Below are 18,486 nucleotides of genomic sequence, written 5' to 3'. Positions count from 1 at the left end.
AAGATAGCAGAGATATGATATGTGTACGATGATATAATAGTAGTATTTAGTAAGTTATTAGAATGTAGAACTACTAATAAAGCACAACATCAGTAAAATGGCTTCTTTTCAATAATATACAAAATCTGAACTTCGCATTATTTAAAAAAAAAAAAAAAAAAAAAAAAACCTAGATAATCTGTGCTTTACAACATATTCTATATTTCAAGTCCTAGTTCCTACCATGTCAAAGAAACGAAGAAGCAAAACAAAGAAGAAGTTTTTTAGATTACAAAACATACGCCAAGTTTTACTAATTTTAAAAATGAACCAAGCCAAGCCACACACGACGTACGCCAAGCCGTGCTCAAATTTGGAAAAGATCATCTGAGCAGAGCTTGAGCAATTTAATTTTTGTGCTAGATAGCACATCCAGCATCAAGTTACAAGGATTTGAGGCATATATATACACTTTAGTGTAATTTTTTTCTTTAATTTATATTCAGGTACGAGACTGGTATTTGGATTCCTTCCGCGACCTTAGATCTTTTCCTGAAATTAAGGATGCTAATGATGAGAAGGAATTTACACACATGATTAAGGCGATTAAGGTAAGACACAATAACGTGGTCCCAATGATGGCTTGGGGCGTTCAACAGTTGAAGAAAGGCATAAATCCGAGGATTAGGGTGTGTGTGTGTATATTCAGTTTGGCTCAATTTATTTCTCGGATATTTCTCAGATCAAACATTTGAGCTTCAGATCAAACAATATTTCTCGGATCTAAGTTTGAGAACCTTAATATTCAGTTTGGCTCAATTTATTTAAACAATATATGTGTGTTTGTGTGTGTGTGTATCATAATATGCTGAGTTTTTTTTCAAATTGTTAAGAAGAACAAGAAGAAATAATTACCTTGTGGTACTTGTTGAGTAGTATGCCAATCCCAACAGAACAAATGCAATAAGAACCACGTTGAAGTAATTGTTGCCGAAGTTCCCACCTCCAACATCCTTGCTGTCGGGTGGGGGCTGCGTAGTTTCAGCATCATTTATAGGGGAACCAATACCTCTTCTTGTTGTCATCTTCTTGTGTAGTTGTTCGGGTTCATTTGGAGACCCATCTTATAACAGATAGGGTTCATCATTGTGCTGGGCCAGACTGACAACATCTTAAAATTTCGAGTTCAAAAGAGAGTACAGAAAGTGACACTTGTGATGAGGGTAAATTTGGAAAACAAAACCTAACTTGTGTTAAGTGTAAGGACAGTAACACCTATCATGAGAAGAAGGGAGAAACTCCAAAACAAAATGTTAGAAAGAAGATTGCTAGTATTCCTTTTTTTTTTTTTTTTTTTTTTTTTTTTTGTGGTTCCAGCCTTGGAGGCTATTGGATTGTCCCGGATCTTTTTCCTCTCAAAAGCATCATTTGATGCTCCGTGGCTCTTCTTCATGAGAGAGAGAGAGAGAGAGAGAGAGAGAGAGAGAGAGAGAGGAGGGTGTGGGGTGGGGACCGTGGGGTGGTTTTCCTTCGATCGATAGGCACAGGAATGTTATTAAAACCGCCCAGTTGTAGCACTTGGCCAAATTTGCCAATACCAACACGTTACACACCCGCCTCCTTGTCACATGATTTTGTCCCCAGGTGTGTTCCAGGTCTCGTTGCTTTCAGTTCTTTGTCGTGCGCTGTGTTGGTTTTGGCAAATTTTTGCTAGCCATGGAACACTAGCTAGCCAGGGTCGCTACAGAAGGGGAATGCTGCCGTCACTTTAAGCAACTGAAGCTAGACTCGCCCAGTTTACAGCACTACACGTGGTTGAAGAAGTCTGTGATAAAATTTAAACACCACTAAACTCCTTCTTTTCCCGTTTTCCCCTCTCACACAATTAAGGCATTCATTGCCCCACCCACCTGCTGCTTTCTTCCTTCTCCGACCTCTCTCTCCAGCTAAAGCCAGCGAATAAAACAAGATAACTATCCTTTCTCTTTCTCCAATGCCTTGTACCAGAAGCGATATTTTTTTACCAGAAAAATAATAAAATGGGGAATCCACCCCATTTGTGAACGGTATTTAGGGTTTAGCGCTTATGCCAAATTTTGTAAAACAAATATTAAGTAGGATAGTCTAGCTAATTGATTACATAAAACTTTTGATCACATGCAGGACAAAGGACGACCTCTCTCCTCCATGCACGCTAATGTAAAAGAGGGGCCCGTCAGACATTCATGGTTGTGGCCAAGGTCTAAAATATCGATGGTATCAGAAATATTGGTAGTACAAAAATATCGAGATATTATTGATATTAGTAAAATTGAACTGACTATTTCTCGCTTTGTATGACTATTTCTCTTAAACTGAATTGACTTTAGAGATTCTGAATTCTAGCTGACTTGTTTTGTTGCGGCTCAATGAGCGTTGGTTGCTTTAGTGTTTTGAAGGCTTTTGAGATCAAGTGATCATTTTGAGTTTTTTGTTTTTGATTCATTTTGTGGCTGTCTTTGATCTGTTCACCTCCTCTCATATTTATAGAGAATGCTGAGTGGGATTTCTACTCTTTTAATAATGGGCGACATATTTTTTAAAACCCATCAACAGTTAGTTCTTATGGTAATCACTTCCCTGCTTTTCCTGAAAAAACCTAATCCCTTTTTAACTCTTAACTGCTTTTTGTAAGAATTCAATCTGCCGTGATGATTAGTTTGATTTTTCAGATAAACAACTCCCTGCTCCCTATTTTTTTTTAGAAAATGTAGTCTGCTTATTCCTTGGAAATGATACATGCTCTGATGCATAATTTTTCAATATATAGATAAAAGGATTTTGATCTTCTTCCTTGACTGTTAAGACTAGAGAAGTCTTCCTGTAAAACCTGCCTTCATTAATTTCCCATCAAGTCCCTTGTGATAGTTGAAATTGTTGACTTTTCAAAGTCAGGTAGTCACGTGGGTTTCTTTGTGAATAGACTTTAAAAATCTGCTGACTTTGCACACTGGGATTGGGATCAGTGGTGAGAATTTTTAGAAGCTGGGCCAAATCAAATTCTTTTTAGAATTTTATTGACCTACTTTGTGATGAATTTATTTGTTCTTTGTGGTCTTCTAACCTCTGCCAATTTTGCCAAAAGTCATGGGCCTCTTAATGTTTGATTTTGGGCTGCTTTTGGAGTCAAGGCCCAGTTTTTTGTTTTTCTGTTCCTGGGCTTCTTGGTAAAAAATGAACTGGCATGTGGAATTCTTGGCCCAAACAAATCTAGATGTACGAAGTGTATGAAATGATAGATAAATGTTTTGAAAAAAAGAAGTAGATTTTCAAACCAAGTTTAAAATCTCATTCAAAAACCATGACCTCACGCAGCTGAAACGAAGAGAAACTATACTCTCAAAAGTCCAAAATAATGAAGTGACGACTGCCTCTTACAGCAACCCTTTCCCTACAACTTGTGGGGGTAATAATATTTCTTCTACTTCTTATTTTTGGATTGGCAAATTGGGAAGAAAGTACTGCAACTCAAAGGTATTATTTCTCCTCGTTCCTTTTGCAGCTTTTCTTTTCTTTCTGATACTTAGAACGAGTTCAAAAATCTCAGTATGCTATATATCCACAAAGAACAAAAGTTAAATAAAATTGACTGAAATTGAGAATATTTTCATTGAAATGCTTCAAACTGAAACCACAGATGTAAAAATAATCAAATTGAAACCACGGGAACTTTAGTGGTGATAAGTCACAAGGACCAAAAGTGATGTATTTTTTAAACACGTCAAAATATTCAGGATCTCACAGTTCATTTTTGAAGTCAACTGATGGGTTCATACATAGAACAACATGAGAACAGTGGCTCGTTAAAGCATTTCTAAGAAACTAAGTGGGAAAAAACCTAGGGTAGAGAAGAGTTCCATACATGCTATGGACTAACAGGAGAGTCCAATTGAGAACCACCAAACCATTACAAATAACCAAAACAAAACAACCATACTACTAGAAGACCAACACAGGAGACCCCCACGTCAGAGGACACAAGAAACACACCAAAGGTCAGAGACACAAGAAACACAAGAAATACACCAAGACAACATAGAGAAGGTGTAGGGATTAATCAGCTCGCAAAGAGTCAAAAATAACGGAATAAGAAAAAGAAGAACAAATTTTGAGGGAGCACACGCCAAAGGTTCCCAAAACCTAACCAGAAGAGGAGGTTATCGAACGTTCGTCGGATGCCAAGCCCACAAATGTTTTGACTGGGAATAATCAGGGAGCTTGTGGGGACCCCCCAAGGTTGGTCTCCTCCAATGTAATGCACAATGGAATCTTAGAAGAACTTAAACGACTTTCAAAAATAAAAGCTCTCACATCATCATCATCGGCTATCTCTACAGGCCATGCGCTTTTCATTGTTTCATACATAGCTATCATAGTTATCTCATAGTCATTTGGGTCCGCATTGACAATGTCATATACTTGCTTCTGAAGCTCCTTCAATGTAATTGTATTGGAAACGAGTACTCCTTTAGCTTTGAAATTTTCGTACCTTGAGTCAACCCACCTCCCACCGTAGCTAATCAAAATTGTCAATCTAGACATTTCACTGAAAAATAAACCCAAAAAAATTAATAAGAAAATAGGAGCTATTTAGCTATGGAACAAAAAAGAAAGTAGAAATACTAGTCAGCTATGAAACAAAAATGAAATTAAAAGATAGCAGAGATATGATATGTATACCATGATATCATATGCTATAACATTAGTAATTAGTAAGTTATTAGAAGTGTAGAACTATTAATAAAGCACAACATCAGTAAAATGGCTCCTTTTCAATAATATACAAAATCTGAACTTCGCATTAAAAAAATATATATATTAATAAAGCTCAACATATTCTATATTTCAATTCCTTGTTCCTAACTTTAAAAATAAAGACCAAGCTTTTTAGATTACAAAACATATGCCAAGTTTTACTAATTTTAAAAATGAACCAAGCCAAGCCAAACACATACAATCGATTTTGTATGGATGTGTCATAATATGCTGAGTTCTTTTTTTTTACAAAAAAAAAATTGTTAAGAAGAACAAGAAGAAATAATACCTTTTAGTACTTGTTAGGCAGTATGCAAATCCCAATAACAGAACAAATGCAATAAGAACAGGATGAATTTTGAATCCCCCGTTGAAGTCATTGTTGCCAAGGTTCCCGCCCCCAACACCCCTGCTGTCGCGTGCATAAATTATATTTTTAAAAATGCGAACCCCCTCTAACATTTGACTATTAATCCCATTCAGGAGGTTGAAAAACCCAACTTCTCTGCTTCTGTGCGAGAGAATTTCATTCTCCGCAATTTCAACACCATTTGTAGAGGTACGACTAGCCCTTCTTGTTGTCATCTCCTTGTGTAGTTGTCCAGGTTCATTTGGAGACCCATCTTATAACAGATAGGGTTCATCATTGTGCTGGGCCAGGCTGACAAAATCTTAAATTTTCGAGTTCAAAAGAGAGTACAGAAAGTGACACACTTGTGATGAGGGTACATTTGGAAAACAAAAACTAACTTGCGTGATGCATTAATGATATTATTTTAAGTGTAAGGAAAGTGACACGTATCATGAGAAGAATGGAGAAACTTCAAAAGAAAATGTTAGAGAGAAAGTTGTTAGCATTCCTCTTATTTTTTTGGTGTATGTATATGAAAAATATATATATATATATATTTTTTTTTTTGGGTTCCAGCATTGGAGGCTTTTGGATTGTCCCGGATCTTTTTCCTCCCAAAAGCATCATTTGATGCTCCGTGCCTCGTCTTCATGTGTGAGAGAGAGAGAGAGAGAGAGAGAGAGAGAGAGAGAGAGAGGAGGGTGTTGGGTGGGGACCGTGGGGTGGTTTTCCTTCGATCGATAGCCATGGGAATGTTATTAAAACGTCCCAGTTGTAGCACTTGGCCAAATTTGCCAATACCAACAAGTTACACACCCGCCTCCTTGTCACGTGATTTTGTCCCCAGGTGTGTTCCAGGTCTCGTTGCTTGCAGTTCTTTGTCGTGCGCTGTGTTGTTTTTGGCAAATTTTTGCTAGCCATGGAACACTAGCTAACCAAGGTCGATAGAGAAGGGGAATGCTGCCGTCACTTTAAGCAACTGAAGCTAGACTCGCCCAGTGCCCAGTTTACAGCACCACACGTGGTTGAAGAAGTTTATGAAAAATTTAAACACCACTAAACTCCTTCTTTTCCCGTTTTCCCCTCTCACACAATTAAGGCATTCATTGCCCCACCCACCTGCTGCTTTCTTCCTTCTCCGACCTCTCTCTCCAGCTAAAGCCAGCGAATAAAACAAGATAACTATCCTTTCTCTTTCTCAAATGCCTTGTACCGGAAGCGATATTATTTTACCAGAAAAATAATAAAATGGGGAATCCACCCCATTTGTGAACAGTATTTAGGGTTTAGCGCTTATGCCAAATTTTGTAAAACAAATACTAAGTAGGGTAGTCTAGCTAATTGATTACATAAAACTTTTGATCACATGCAGGACAAAGAACGACCTCTCTCCTCCATGCACGCTAATGTAAAAGAGGGGCCCGTCAGACATTCATGGTTGTGGCCAAGGTCTAAAATATCGATGGTATTGGAAATATTGGTAGTATAAAAATATCGAGATATTATTGATATTAGTAAAATTGAACTGACTATTTCTCGCTTTGTATGACTATTTCTCTTAAACTGAACTGACTTTTAGAGATTCTGAATTCTAGCTGACTTGTTTTGTTGCGGCTCAATGAACTTTGGTTGCTTCAGTGTTTTGAAGGCTTTTGAGATCAAGTGATCATTTTGAGTTTTTGTTTTTGATTGATTTTGTGGCTGTCTTTGATTTATTCACCTCCTCTCATATTTATAGAGAATGCTGGAGTGGGATTTCTAATCTTTTAATAATGGGCGGCATATTTTTTAAAAACCCATCAACAGTTAGTTCTTATGGTAATCACTTCCCTGCTTTTCCTGAAAAAACCTAATCCCTTTTTAACTCTTAATTGCTTTTTGTAAGAATTCAATCTGCCGTGATGGTTAGTTTGATTTTCCAGATAAACAACTCCCTGCTCCCTAATTTTTTTTTTTATAGAAAATGTAGTCTGCTTATCCCTTGGAAATGATACATGCTCTGATGCATAATTTTTCAGTATATAGATAAAGGGATTTTGATCTTCTTCCTTGACTGTAAAGACTAGAGAAGTCTTCCTGTAAAACCTGCCTTCATTAATTTCCCATCAAGTCCCTTGTGATAGTTGAAATTGTTGACTTTTCAAAGTCAGGTAGTCACGTGGGTTTCTTTGTGAATAGACTTTAAAAATCTGCTGACTTTGCACTCTGGGATTGGGATCAATGGTGAGAATTTTTAAAAGCTGGGCCCAATCAAATTCTTTTTAGAATTTTATCGACCTGCTTCGTGATGAATTTATTTGTTCTTTGTGATCTTCTAACCTCTGCCAATTTTGCAAAAAGTAATGGGCCTCTTAATGTTTGATTTTGGGCTGCTTTTGGAGTCAAGGCCCAGTCTTCTGTTTTTTTGTTCCTGGGGTTCTTTATAAAAAATAGGCTAACGTGTGAAATTCTTGGCCGAAACAGATCTAGATGTATGAAGTGTATGAAATGATAGATAAATTTCAAGAATCCACCCCATTGGTGAACAATATTTAGGGTTTAGCGCTCATGCAAAATTTTCTAAAACAAATATTAAGTAGGGTAGTCTAACTAATTGATTACATAAAACTTTTGATCACATGCAGGACAAAGGACGACCTCTCTCCTCCATGCATGCTAATGTAAAAGAGGGGCCCATCAGAAATTCATGGTTGTGCCCAAGGTCTAAAATATCGATGGTATTGGAAATATTGGTAGTATAAAAATATGAAAATTTCAATGGAAATATCGAGATATTTTCTATATCAATAAAACTTGGAAATTTTTATTGAAACGTTGATGGATGTTTATTTTGTCAATTATCTATTAGTTTATCACAAAAAATTCAAAAGGAAATTCATTGCATGATAAGTTTAGCTAATTTAAGTTGATTATACAGAGAGCTGACGAACACTGTGAATATAGAAAATATGTAGTAATTAATGAAAGAAGATTAAACACACCATAATCATTTATATATAATGATTTACTATAATATTTTACACTTTATACATTGCATGGTAAGATACACGAGTGATTTAGTACCACTTAGAGTTCCTATGATGTTCAAAATTTTCACTATCTTCATCATCTCTATGTGTTGCGTAAGTGTATTGTGAAGAGTAGTTATCAACTGATAAATCCCCAAAATATTTTCGCATGTAATTGTTTACATGCCACCACTATGCAAAAATTGACCTTTAGCTTCGGTGAATCTCCGTGACAGGACCCGCCCCGAATTTCCCGAAACCCGAGACGAATCTTGTGGAAATTCCGACATCACCCCGATGTCAGACCCACTTCTAAAACTATATCCTTTTTTTCCAAAAAGGAATAAGAGCACGAGACTCTCTACCGAAATTTCGGCAGAGTCTTCCCTGTAAATTGAACATTCCCCAAATTTCAACCTGCACAAAATTCACAATTTAATATCCCAACAAGCAGCATGCACAATATAACTTCATGCAATTCACATAAAAAGCCTCTGGCCTTCAAATAACTCGAAACAGAACCGCCACCAATGCTCTTGAATCAAATTAATGCATTAAACAATGCATATAACAAACTCAACTTTATTTATGAATGCCTACTGTAATCAACATAGAATAACTTTTTAATCAAGCCTCGTTTCCATCCGAATTTCAAGACCAACTACAAATTCAGCACCCCACTCACTAAAACAACATAAGTAAAGTTTAGCCCACGGCTGCACCTAGGCACTACCATAGGCTGCCTACATACCCTTACTAAGGGATCAAACCACATGTAGTTCTTTCAACTAAATTTCGATTCCAACCACATACAATACCTTTATTCATCTATCTATTAATCACATAATCTCCCTATACGCCGGAACATCCAACGCCACGTATGGGGTCTCTCAGCACGCCGAAAAATCTTACACCACGTGTGACCTAACAATTATACCATCTCCCCATACACCGGGACATCCAATGCCACGTATGGGGTATGTCCTCACGCCGGATAACCTACGCCACGTGGGACCTAACAATCACAGGATCTCCCCATACTCCGAAACATCCAACGGCACGTATGGGTCTGTCCTCACTATAGATAACCTACACCGCGTAGTACCTAACAATCATAAAGTCTCCCCATACGCCGGAACATCCAAAGCCACGTATGGGGTCTGTCTCAATGCCGAAAAATTCTCTCACAATCACAGGGTGGTACTTACAGTGTAATCAATATCCGGGGAGGTACATAGGGTAGTGCGTATCGCACTTCAAATTGACATTCTAAACTCTTTTTATACGTTTATAAATATATATAAATATATATATTAATTTCTAATATTGTGTAAACCTCAGCAACAATTTAGCATCCGATAATTCCTCAATTTAAAACAATAAATTAATATCATAATCCCACATAATCAACTTAACTCAAGGGTCATTATAATCCTCTTAGGAAGGTGAAACTATCCTGGGAAGACTTAGGATCAACCAAGGATCAAACTACCCAAACTTGGTCAAACGGGCCCACGACCTCCGTTCTTCGATCCGAGAGTTCCTACAGGTTCTACAAGGTTTAGGATACACGTCCTACAAGTTTTGTCCTGATCGGACGGTCGGATTGCTCACAATCGCACGATCGGACGGTTATTTATAAACCCAAACTTTAAGTTATTAAATCTGAACATCCGGGCCTCCGATCCACGCTCCGTGATTTCCTACATGATCCTAGGAATGCCTAGATCAACATATATAAAATTGGAGTCGATCCAACAGTTTGAATATGTCAAACCCGGATAACGCCTAATATGCGATATCCGATCGACGATCAAACGATAACCAAATTCAAATCCGGGCATACCGTCATGCTTGGGATGACAAGAGGGTTATGTAAGAACATTAAGACAGGCCACGACATGGCCCACACGCCACCCCATGCCCCGGCAATGCATGGGTGTCCAAAGAAATTTCTAGCGGCTGGAAAAACTCCAAACCGCCGGCTAAGACTCCCAAGTTAGGTAAATCACATGTAGTGGAGCAACTTTTGTTTTTGGACCTACTCCAAAAAGTCAATGAAAGTGGCAGGAATCGGAGGCCGAAAATCGGCCAAACTTCCATCGCTTAATCGACCTCCAGAACGTAGAAATTGATCCTAAATAACCCAACCAGCAGCTAAATCATATTGAGAGGATGGAAAAGCATGCCTGAGTCTCAAGATTTGGTGGCCGTAATCACCCGAAACGAGCTTGAGAAAATCTGTCAAAATTGTCTAAAATTCGGTCTGTTTCGGGGCTGTTTTGGGCGACCATGATAGCGGATCGAGGCTGAGACCGATCGGGAATCGAAGAGGGAAGTGAGGCGGTTCTAACGGGACCGGTGCCGCCCTAAGTGGCTGTGTGTGGTGGTGGTGGCGACTTGGAGAAGTTGTTGCCATCGCACCAGGGGGGGCTATTTCGCGGGAGGAGAGAGAGAGAATCATATTTTTATCAAACCCTTTTCTTCAAAATTACGGTTATGCCACTGAGAATATTTTGATCGTATCTTTCTCGTTACAACTCCGATTTGAGCACACCACGTATCTATGAACTCATCCTGCCGTGCTCTATGCAACAGTACTGTCGAAATTCCTAAATTTCTTCCTATTAAAAAAGTCAACTTTAAACCTAATAAAATATTCTAGGGGCAAAATGGTCTTTTATCATGTTTAATTAATAATTAAACATTTTTTTAGGACCGGGTCGTTACACTCCGTCGCTAAAGGTACCCAAGAACCGAAGTACTGGGAACCGATGCATATGATATAGTGATACGCTTTGGATATTCCCCGTCGCTAAAGATGAGTTATGACTTCGCTCTTCCTAATCGCCGATGCGTAAGTTGTTACCATATGCCAAAAAGAGCGTTGACCTCTAATGCTCAAACCTTTAATAGCAACATGGAATATTTTAACGCTGATGCTAAATACTCATTATAGCATCAAGGATTTTGATTATACTGATACATGTAATGACTTACCACATCAGAAAAGATGCTAATGTTGTGGCAAATTATGGTCTACGCCTTCGTTTTTTGTATTTATGTTGATGTTGAAAGCCTACAAATGGTTTGACTTTCTACAAATATTATTGACCCTTCGTTTTTTTATTTATAGTTTTCAACAGCTCTACAACGATTTTAACTAGAAAAACAACCATAATAGTTTATATCATAAAACTTGAAGATTCAAAAGTAATTACATAAAACTTGAAGATTCAAAAGTAATTACATAAAACTTGAAGATTCAAAAGTAATTACATTATTTACCAATCTTGATTCCTACTATATCCATACAAAATACCATATCCATAGCATTAACCTATAATTACAAAATACCATTTCCAAAGCATTAACCTATAGTTGTTGTGTCTTCCACAATTTGTACTTGGTCTCCACATTCAGTGTGATCTTGGTGTTTACAAATCTGCTATAGTAATAGTATGTCTGCACCTCTATAGCTTAGTGGCCTCAACTTGTTGTAGTATGTCGAACCTGAGGGTATCAAGAATGCAATAACGAGGAGAGAATGCAAACCACCCCTAACCAAAAACTATATGGTCAAAAGATGATACCAAACTCAGAGCCTGCAACTTTAGCTAACAGCAAGATCTAATCTAATTAGGAAAAGTACATAAAAACAAGATCAGAAAAAAAAAAAAAAATGTTCTCATAACTTTAAGCTTAAACTCCAAACTCAGCAAAAAGATTGGAAAAGGTGTTTACAGATCTATCAGCCCCCAGTATTTATTCTATACAGAGTTAGTAGTACTGGATGTGGAGGATAATGATGAAGGTGATGATGTCAATGGCCCCAAGTCTGGCATTCCACAAAGATGTATACTTTATAAATCAATTGCATGCAAATTAAAATACAATTAAACCAAATTGTGAGAGAGAAACATATATACAAGATTAGGAAATGAGAACATACTTCTTTTTAAGGCATACCATATTACTAATTAATTGAACAGTAACTTAAACCAGAGAGGTTCTAGTTCTAGGCCGCTAGCTTATCTCGCCAAATCCCCACTTCCATAGAACAAATCCATCACACTTTCTCCCTTCTTTGATCTATCCCCAACAAGTTTCATTCAGATAGTTAAATCTCCCTACATTCTCTATGCCCTTTCCTCTTTGAAGCACAAAATATTTCCAGCAGAAAAAACAGTGGCCAAATTATCAAAAACTTAAAATTTTTTGGTTATGAATACCTGAGTAAGCTACTGGATTACACTGTCTATTTAACCTAAAGGAAGCATGAAATTTCTGGAGTATCCTAGGACATAAGCACCGTTTATACATGTGATGAGGTATATGAGCCAAGGGGTGAGTTCACAAACAATAAAGCAATATCCATATAAATATCACAGGGTATAAGACATGTATTTCAAGACAACCAGAACAATAATAGATGGTGGAAATCATATAGAAAATTTACCCTATATCCCTTCAACCAGCTTTGGCATGTAGAACATTTAAGAAGCAGAAACGATAGTAGAAAGTAGTACCTCCATCCAAGAGATTGAAGAAAATTATGCATATTTACAATTAGAAGAGCAAAGAGCAAGAGGCCCTGTCCAATAATTTCCATGGTAAAAAGGACTTCCCAAACAAAGTAGCTTGGAACTTGATTTCCTGCCAGAGTTCTGATTTGCTTCATAGAATCAAGAAGAAAGAAACCAATAAACCAATTAAATTAGCATTTAGTAGGATGTGAGGTACAAACAGAAATATATTGAGTATACAAATAGTCGATCATATCTCCAATACACACATTATAAGATAACATGTGAGGTACCTGGAATCCCCAAAACAATGAGTATACAGAGCTAGTCACGGTATCTGCTGTAGTGAGCTTGACAGCTTTAGTGTAGATTCCATAGGAGAAACCGTCTTCATCAAAACAAGCATTAGCCTACACAGATACCTGAGCCATATGCCGAAATGATCACTATAATTTACTCATAGGCTTCAAAACCAAAACAAAAATCCAAAGGGACATTCAACGAAATATATTCACCATGTCATTTTGTGCAAGTATGTAGGTCCTCTAAGATGCTTGAAACTGCTTCCTTCTCATCTTTGGGTTTCTTGGATCTGTACATTCCAACTCCCCTGCAAAATTCAACCAAAGCATATAAAAAAAAACCTTTCAGAACATCATCAAATAACTATCAAAAACCATGACAATTGACCATCAACAAGGAAAATAATTTATTCCTTCGTTTTGAGGGCAGATGTGATGAGATGGAATTCAAACGAACAAATGTCCAAAGGACTTAAACTTATTCATTAAAGCAATCATTAGTCTAGTTTAGCATGACTAATCTAGTTGGGACAAATTTAAGTGGATCTGGCACTAAAACCGTTTAATCACGCATGTGTTAGGGAAGCAGAGTAGTCATGCCAGAGAGGCAGAAAAAAGAAAACCACTAACACCAAACAAATGAGAAAGAATATAAAGAAAACTTCAACAACTATATCATTATGACATCAGAAGAAATTCGAAATAACATAACAAAAAGGATTTTCAACGGTTCAATGTAGGAAAAAAAATACAGACAAGAAAAAGTTTTGACCTGCTAAAATCCAAGGGAGAACTACCAGAAGTACTTTTCAGAATCCAAGGGTTAACTGACTTAGTCCACTTGAATGTAGAACATAACATGATAGACAAATTTAGAACTCATATGCTATTTGAGTTCCATAGAATCTTAAAGTTAAGTTTTTCATTTGATATTTCAGCAGAATAATAGCAAGTAAACGAACAAGAACAATTAAAAAAATACAAGAAAATGTTGAAATAAAATAATTTGAATAAAACACACTGACCCAATAGCTTAATAGACATGTTAGGCAAGAACACATTTTATCTGCTAAAATCCAAGGGACACAGCTATTCATACTCATATTCCATTGGACCTGAGCCAACACAGCTAGTCACACTCATATTCCTCTAAAAACACAGATACCTTGTTGGATTCATCACTTGCTACTCGTCAAATCTCTCTATGAAGTAGTTGCCAAATTTACCTCAGATCTAGATAATGGCGACGATGAAGCGTGAGAGGTTGAAATCGCCCATCGCGTCCTCAAATATGGATTCGAATCAAATCAAATTTGAGATATCAAAAGAGGGCTTAGAAATTAGGTTTAGTTGGTTCTAATTTTTAGGGTTTAGGAGAAGATGGCGGTAGAGACGGAGGAGAAAGAAGATGGCGGCAGAGATGGATGGAGAACAGAGAGGATGACGGCAGAGATTGAGGATGTAGAAGAGATCGATGGAGGAAAAGAAATGAAGAGAGTGAGTATCGTGAGAGAGAAGAGAGAGGGATGCGAGAGAGTTTAAATGTTTTGTTAAAAAAATCACTGTAGCGGCGTTGACATGGTTTTGGCGTCGGTATAATTGTTCTGCTTAAAAAAATTATTCAAAACCAGTTTACGCATCAGTAAATTATATCATCGATGCTAAACTATAATCAACGGCATCAGTAGAAAACCCTTAAAATTTGTACTGATGCCTTTATACCCTTTTAGTCCTATTAATCATAAAATCGATGCCTAAAATACTAATAGCATCGGTATCATAAAATCGATGCCTAAAATACTAATAGCATCGGTTTTTAGATTTGTCGATGCCTATGTGGTTTAGTGTAAAGTAAAATTTGGCATAGTGCACCCATATGAATCCGAGATTGGTTGACGTTGTCCATAAGCAAAATCATTTGAAGATTGGGTCTCAGATTTTTTCCATAAGTCGCTTGATTTTATCCCAAAAGGGAAAGGTCAAAAACTCACATTCTCATGTGTAAATCTATTTTTTGCAAAAACAGTTCAAAACAAAGCAATAAAAGTAAACATATTTTAGCATATTATCACAAAAACATAAGCAATATGGTGGTTAAGGCATTGGAGGAGTGAAATGGCAGGGGTTTGAATCCTTTGCGTGTGTGCTTTGTATTTATTTATTTTTCATTTTTTCCATTACATCGATATTTTTGATATTTTTGATATTATAGCAATATTTTGACAAAATATTGCTGAAGTATGAGCGAAATTATAGACATCGATATTTTCCGATATTATTGTCGATATTGTCGATATTTATACGATATGTGTATGGATATGTTCCGAAATATCCGGGACTCGAAAAAACGATATTTTGTCGATATTATTGATATTTTAGACTATGGTTGTGGCAAAATTCATTGTACATCAAAGTTCAAGCGTATGCCAACATTGTACATTTTCAAGATGCAAATGACATCCACTGATAATTCTATGATATTTATGCATTTCTTCTTCTTCTTCTGCATCCCATTAGTATATATATATATATACCAAGTCTTTTCAACCCAAGTATTTCCTTATTCAAACACACCATTCTTACTTTAAGTCATTTTAAATTTCATCATTTATGAATGGTTTAATACTTTTAAAATTTCCTCATCCAAACACATGATTATTGTTATAGCTTTTTCCTTTATAGCCACTAAAGTATATCTTAAGGGAGTCCCTCTCCATTACCGAGTCGAAGTATGCGAATTCATTACGAATTTGTGTTTTTACTATCGTATTTGCACCAATTGCCGTTTATTTAATATCTCACCCTCTCTTCTTGTTTTTAATTCTATTTCCTCTTCTATCTCTTCCTTTCTATTTGTTCCCTCCCTTTTTTTTTTCCTCGTCTTTCTCTCTTTCTTTATTATTTTTCCTTTTTCCTCTTTTCTTCTTCTCTCCTCCTCTGCTCAATTTCAGTTATAACTTTGCAATAGTGCATAACATTAGAACTTTTGCCGATGATGCTGAAGCTGGTGGGGTCCATTTCCATGTGGTTAATGCCCCAAGAGTGCTAGATGAGGAAGACGTTCAGAATTTTGTTGAGTAGCAAGGTGTATGCAAAAAGCACCATTCATAGAAAGAAATAAAAATCTGGTATCTTTGCCAATATTTTGTGGGATATATTGAAACCTTTTTAACTAATACAATTGACACTACTACGTTTTACTATTTGTGCGATAAGATTTTGGGCGACGAATACAAGTTCGTAGCGCAAAATACAATAAAGCGACGGAAAAAAAGTTTCGTCGCGCAAAAAATTCAAAACTTGCCCGACCAAAGTTTTCGAAGCGCAAAATCTCTTAGCGCGACAGATATGAACTTTCGTCGCGCAAAGTGAGCAAAAAAAAAACCCGGGTTTTTTGTTGGCGCCAAACACTTGCGCGGCGAGAGCAATTGTCGCGTAAGAAAACCTAACGCGACGATGGAACTCTTCGTCACGTAAAGGTGAACACAAAACAGGGATCGATCCTGTTAATTGGCTACGAAAACTCGTGCGATGACAGGTTTCGTTGCAAAAGACAACTTAGCGCGACAAAACCGTTAATCGTCGCGTAAGAAAACAAAGGAATTTTTTTTTGGCGCCAAAATAATTGAGGGGGATTTTTTTTTTTGCGCGACGAATTATTTTTCGTGGCGTAAAGCTGATGTCGGTACATTCTTGCGTGACGAAATGTAAATGTTATGCGACGATATTTAGAATTTGCATGACGAAAGTTTGTGCGAAGAAAATATCATGTGTCGCACAAAAGTTTTTTGTCGACAAGTTTTTGCGTGACGAAAAAAATCATTTTGTGCGACGAAAAAATGGTTTTTCGCGACGGCATTTTGCGCGACGAAATTTAGGGTTCGTCGCGCAAAGTCCTTCTTCATATCAGAATTCTGCCATTGCAGAGGCAAAAAGCAAAAAAAATTTATTTCTGCCTCTCTCTCAACCTCTTTGCCGCTGCCTCTGCTGGAAATTCAGTACGTTCATTCGGCAAGTATTTTTTGTCGTTAGTTTATAAGTATTAATGTAAATTCGTATTGACGCTATTAATTTTGTTCTCGTTAGGGATATTTGTAATTAGAGATTGGTGGAGAACGATTGACAAGGTATTTTATTCGTTTTATATATTAAAAATGTTAAAGTTAGTTTGTTATGTGTATATTTTTTTTGTGAAGTTATATTTATATTATGTTGTTAAATTGTGCGTGACGTAGCAAAAATGTGTTGTGATGTACGAAGTTAATTGAAATTAACTTCGTACTTTTATTTGTATGTTTAGTAACATTTAGTTTCCCGTCCGAGATTAGTTGGATTTCGTACATGGATGGGTAAAGCATGATTGCGGTCCAATTAATTCTTGAATTGTACCACTATTTGGACAGTTTGGTAATGCATAGTGTTGTCACGTAATCTACGGCTACATGATTAGGTTTTGATTGTGGAGATTTCGGTGTCATCTCGGTACGTTCTTCGGGTGGTACGTAGGTATTTATACCTATGCCCACTTCAAGAACTGTGTCGAGATGCTGCCAAAATTAATCCACGTCGAAATCTAATCTCATGTAGCCGTAGGTTACGTGACAGGACTATGCATTCCCTAATGGGATAGGGCCCTTACCGGAGGCATAAGGTGACATTATAACTTCGTATGAAGTTGTTGTGATTGTTGTGTTGTGATTGTGGTTTCAGGAATTATGAGCAGAAGGTGGATACATAACCCGAATAGATACGCAGACGAATACTTAGATGGAATCGAGGATTTTATTGAGTTTGCACGTAGACACAACCCGGGTGCAACTAGAATCCGATGTCCTTGTAGGAGGTGTAATAACACGTTATGGGAGACAATTGAAAATGTTGGATTTCATTTAGTAAGGAATGGAATGATTGAGACATATAGCATTTGGAACCTTCATGGGGAACAATTAGACCATGCTTCGTCTTTAAATGCCACAAGAATGGACAGTGTTGAACCTATTGTGGATCATAATGATCAAGTCGTGGATATTATACATGATGCTTTTCCATTTGCATTGACCAACATCAATCACGAAAGGGAAGATGACGTGCCTACACCAATAGATAGCGCGGAGTTTGAACAATATGAAAAACTGTTAAAAAATGCCAACTAAGAGTTATACCCGGGGTGCGAGAGCTTTTCCGTTCTCACGGCCATTGTAGAGCTAATGCACGAAAAAATAAAGTATCGTATGTCGAACTTGTGTTTCAATTACTTTTTGGGGGTTTTCAAGAGAATGCTTTCGACGGACAATTGTTTGCCGAAAGACCATAAACACGCGCAGAAGGTGTTGAATGGTCTTGGATTGGGTTATGAAAAAAATTCATGCTTGCAAAAATAATTGCATGTTATTCTACAAGGAGCATGAAACGTTGGATACATGCCCTTTATGCAATGAGGTTCAAAATGACATCTCAGAATAGAAATGGTTTCTGGGTGGAGCACAAAGGGTTATATGGCATGTCCTGTATGCAAGGAAGATGTA

General features: G+C 37.0%; 1 protein-coding gene across 11 annotated transcripts; it reads right to left on the bottom strand.

The window, feature by feature from the left end:
* Positions 1-11,332: 11,332 nt before the first annotated feature.
* LOC117631033 (probable cyclic nucleotide-gated ion channel 20, chloroplastic) lies at positions 11,333-14,481 on the bottom strand. Of its 11 annotated transcripts, none has more exons than XM_034364160.1 (5): positions 14,188-14,481; positions 13,175-13,269; positions 12,953-13,069; positions 12,663-12,808; positions 11,333-11,693 (listed from the first exon to the last, which is right to left on the bottom strand). In XM_034364160.1, exons 2-5 carry the CDS (start codon positions 13,175-13,177, stop codon positions 11,582-11,584), a joined length of 378 nt encoding a protein of 125 aa, XP_034220051.1. In that variant the 5' UTR covers positions 13,178-13,269; positions 14,188-14,481; the 3' UTR covers positions 11,333-11,581. The 11 variants fall into 11 exon arrangements, 3 of the variants coding, with proteins under 3 accessions (XP_034220051.1, XP_034219966.1, XP_034219885.1); XR_004586308.1 differs by having other exon boundaries at positions 11,362-11,768; positions 12,593-12,808; positions 12,953-13,081; XR_004586304.1 differs by having other exon boundaries at positions 11,362-11,763; positions 12,593-12,808; positions 12,953-13,081.
* Between the last annotated feature and the right edge of the window lie 4,005 nt (positions 14,482-18,486).

The sequence above is a fragment of the Prunus dulcis genome, chromosome 1 (genome assembly GCF_902201215.1).
Source record: "Prunus dulcis chromosome 1, ALMONDv2, whole genome shotgun sequence".
Taxonomy (NCBI): domain Eukaryota; kingdom Viridiplantae; phylum Streptophyta; class Magnoliopsida; order Rosales; family Rosaceae; genus Prunus; species Prunus dulcis.
Note: the sequence above shows the minus strand (reverse complement) of the source record. Positions and strands in the feature narration are given on the sequence as shown.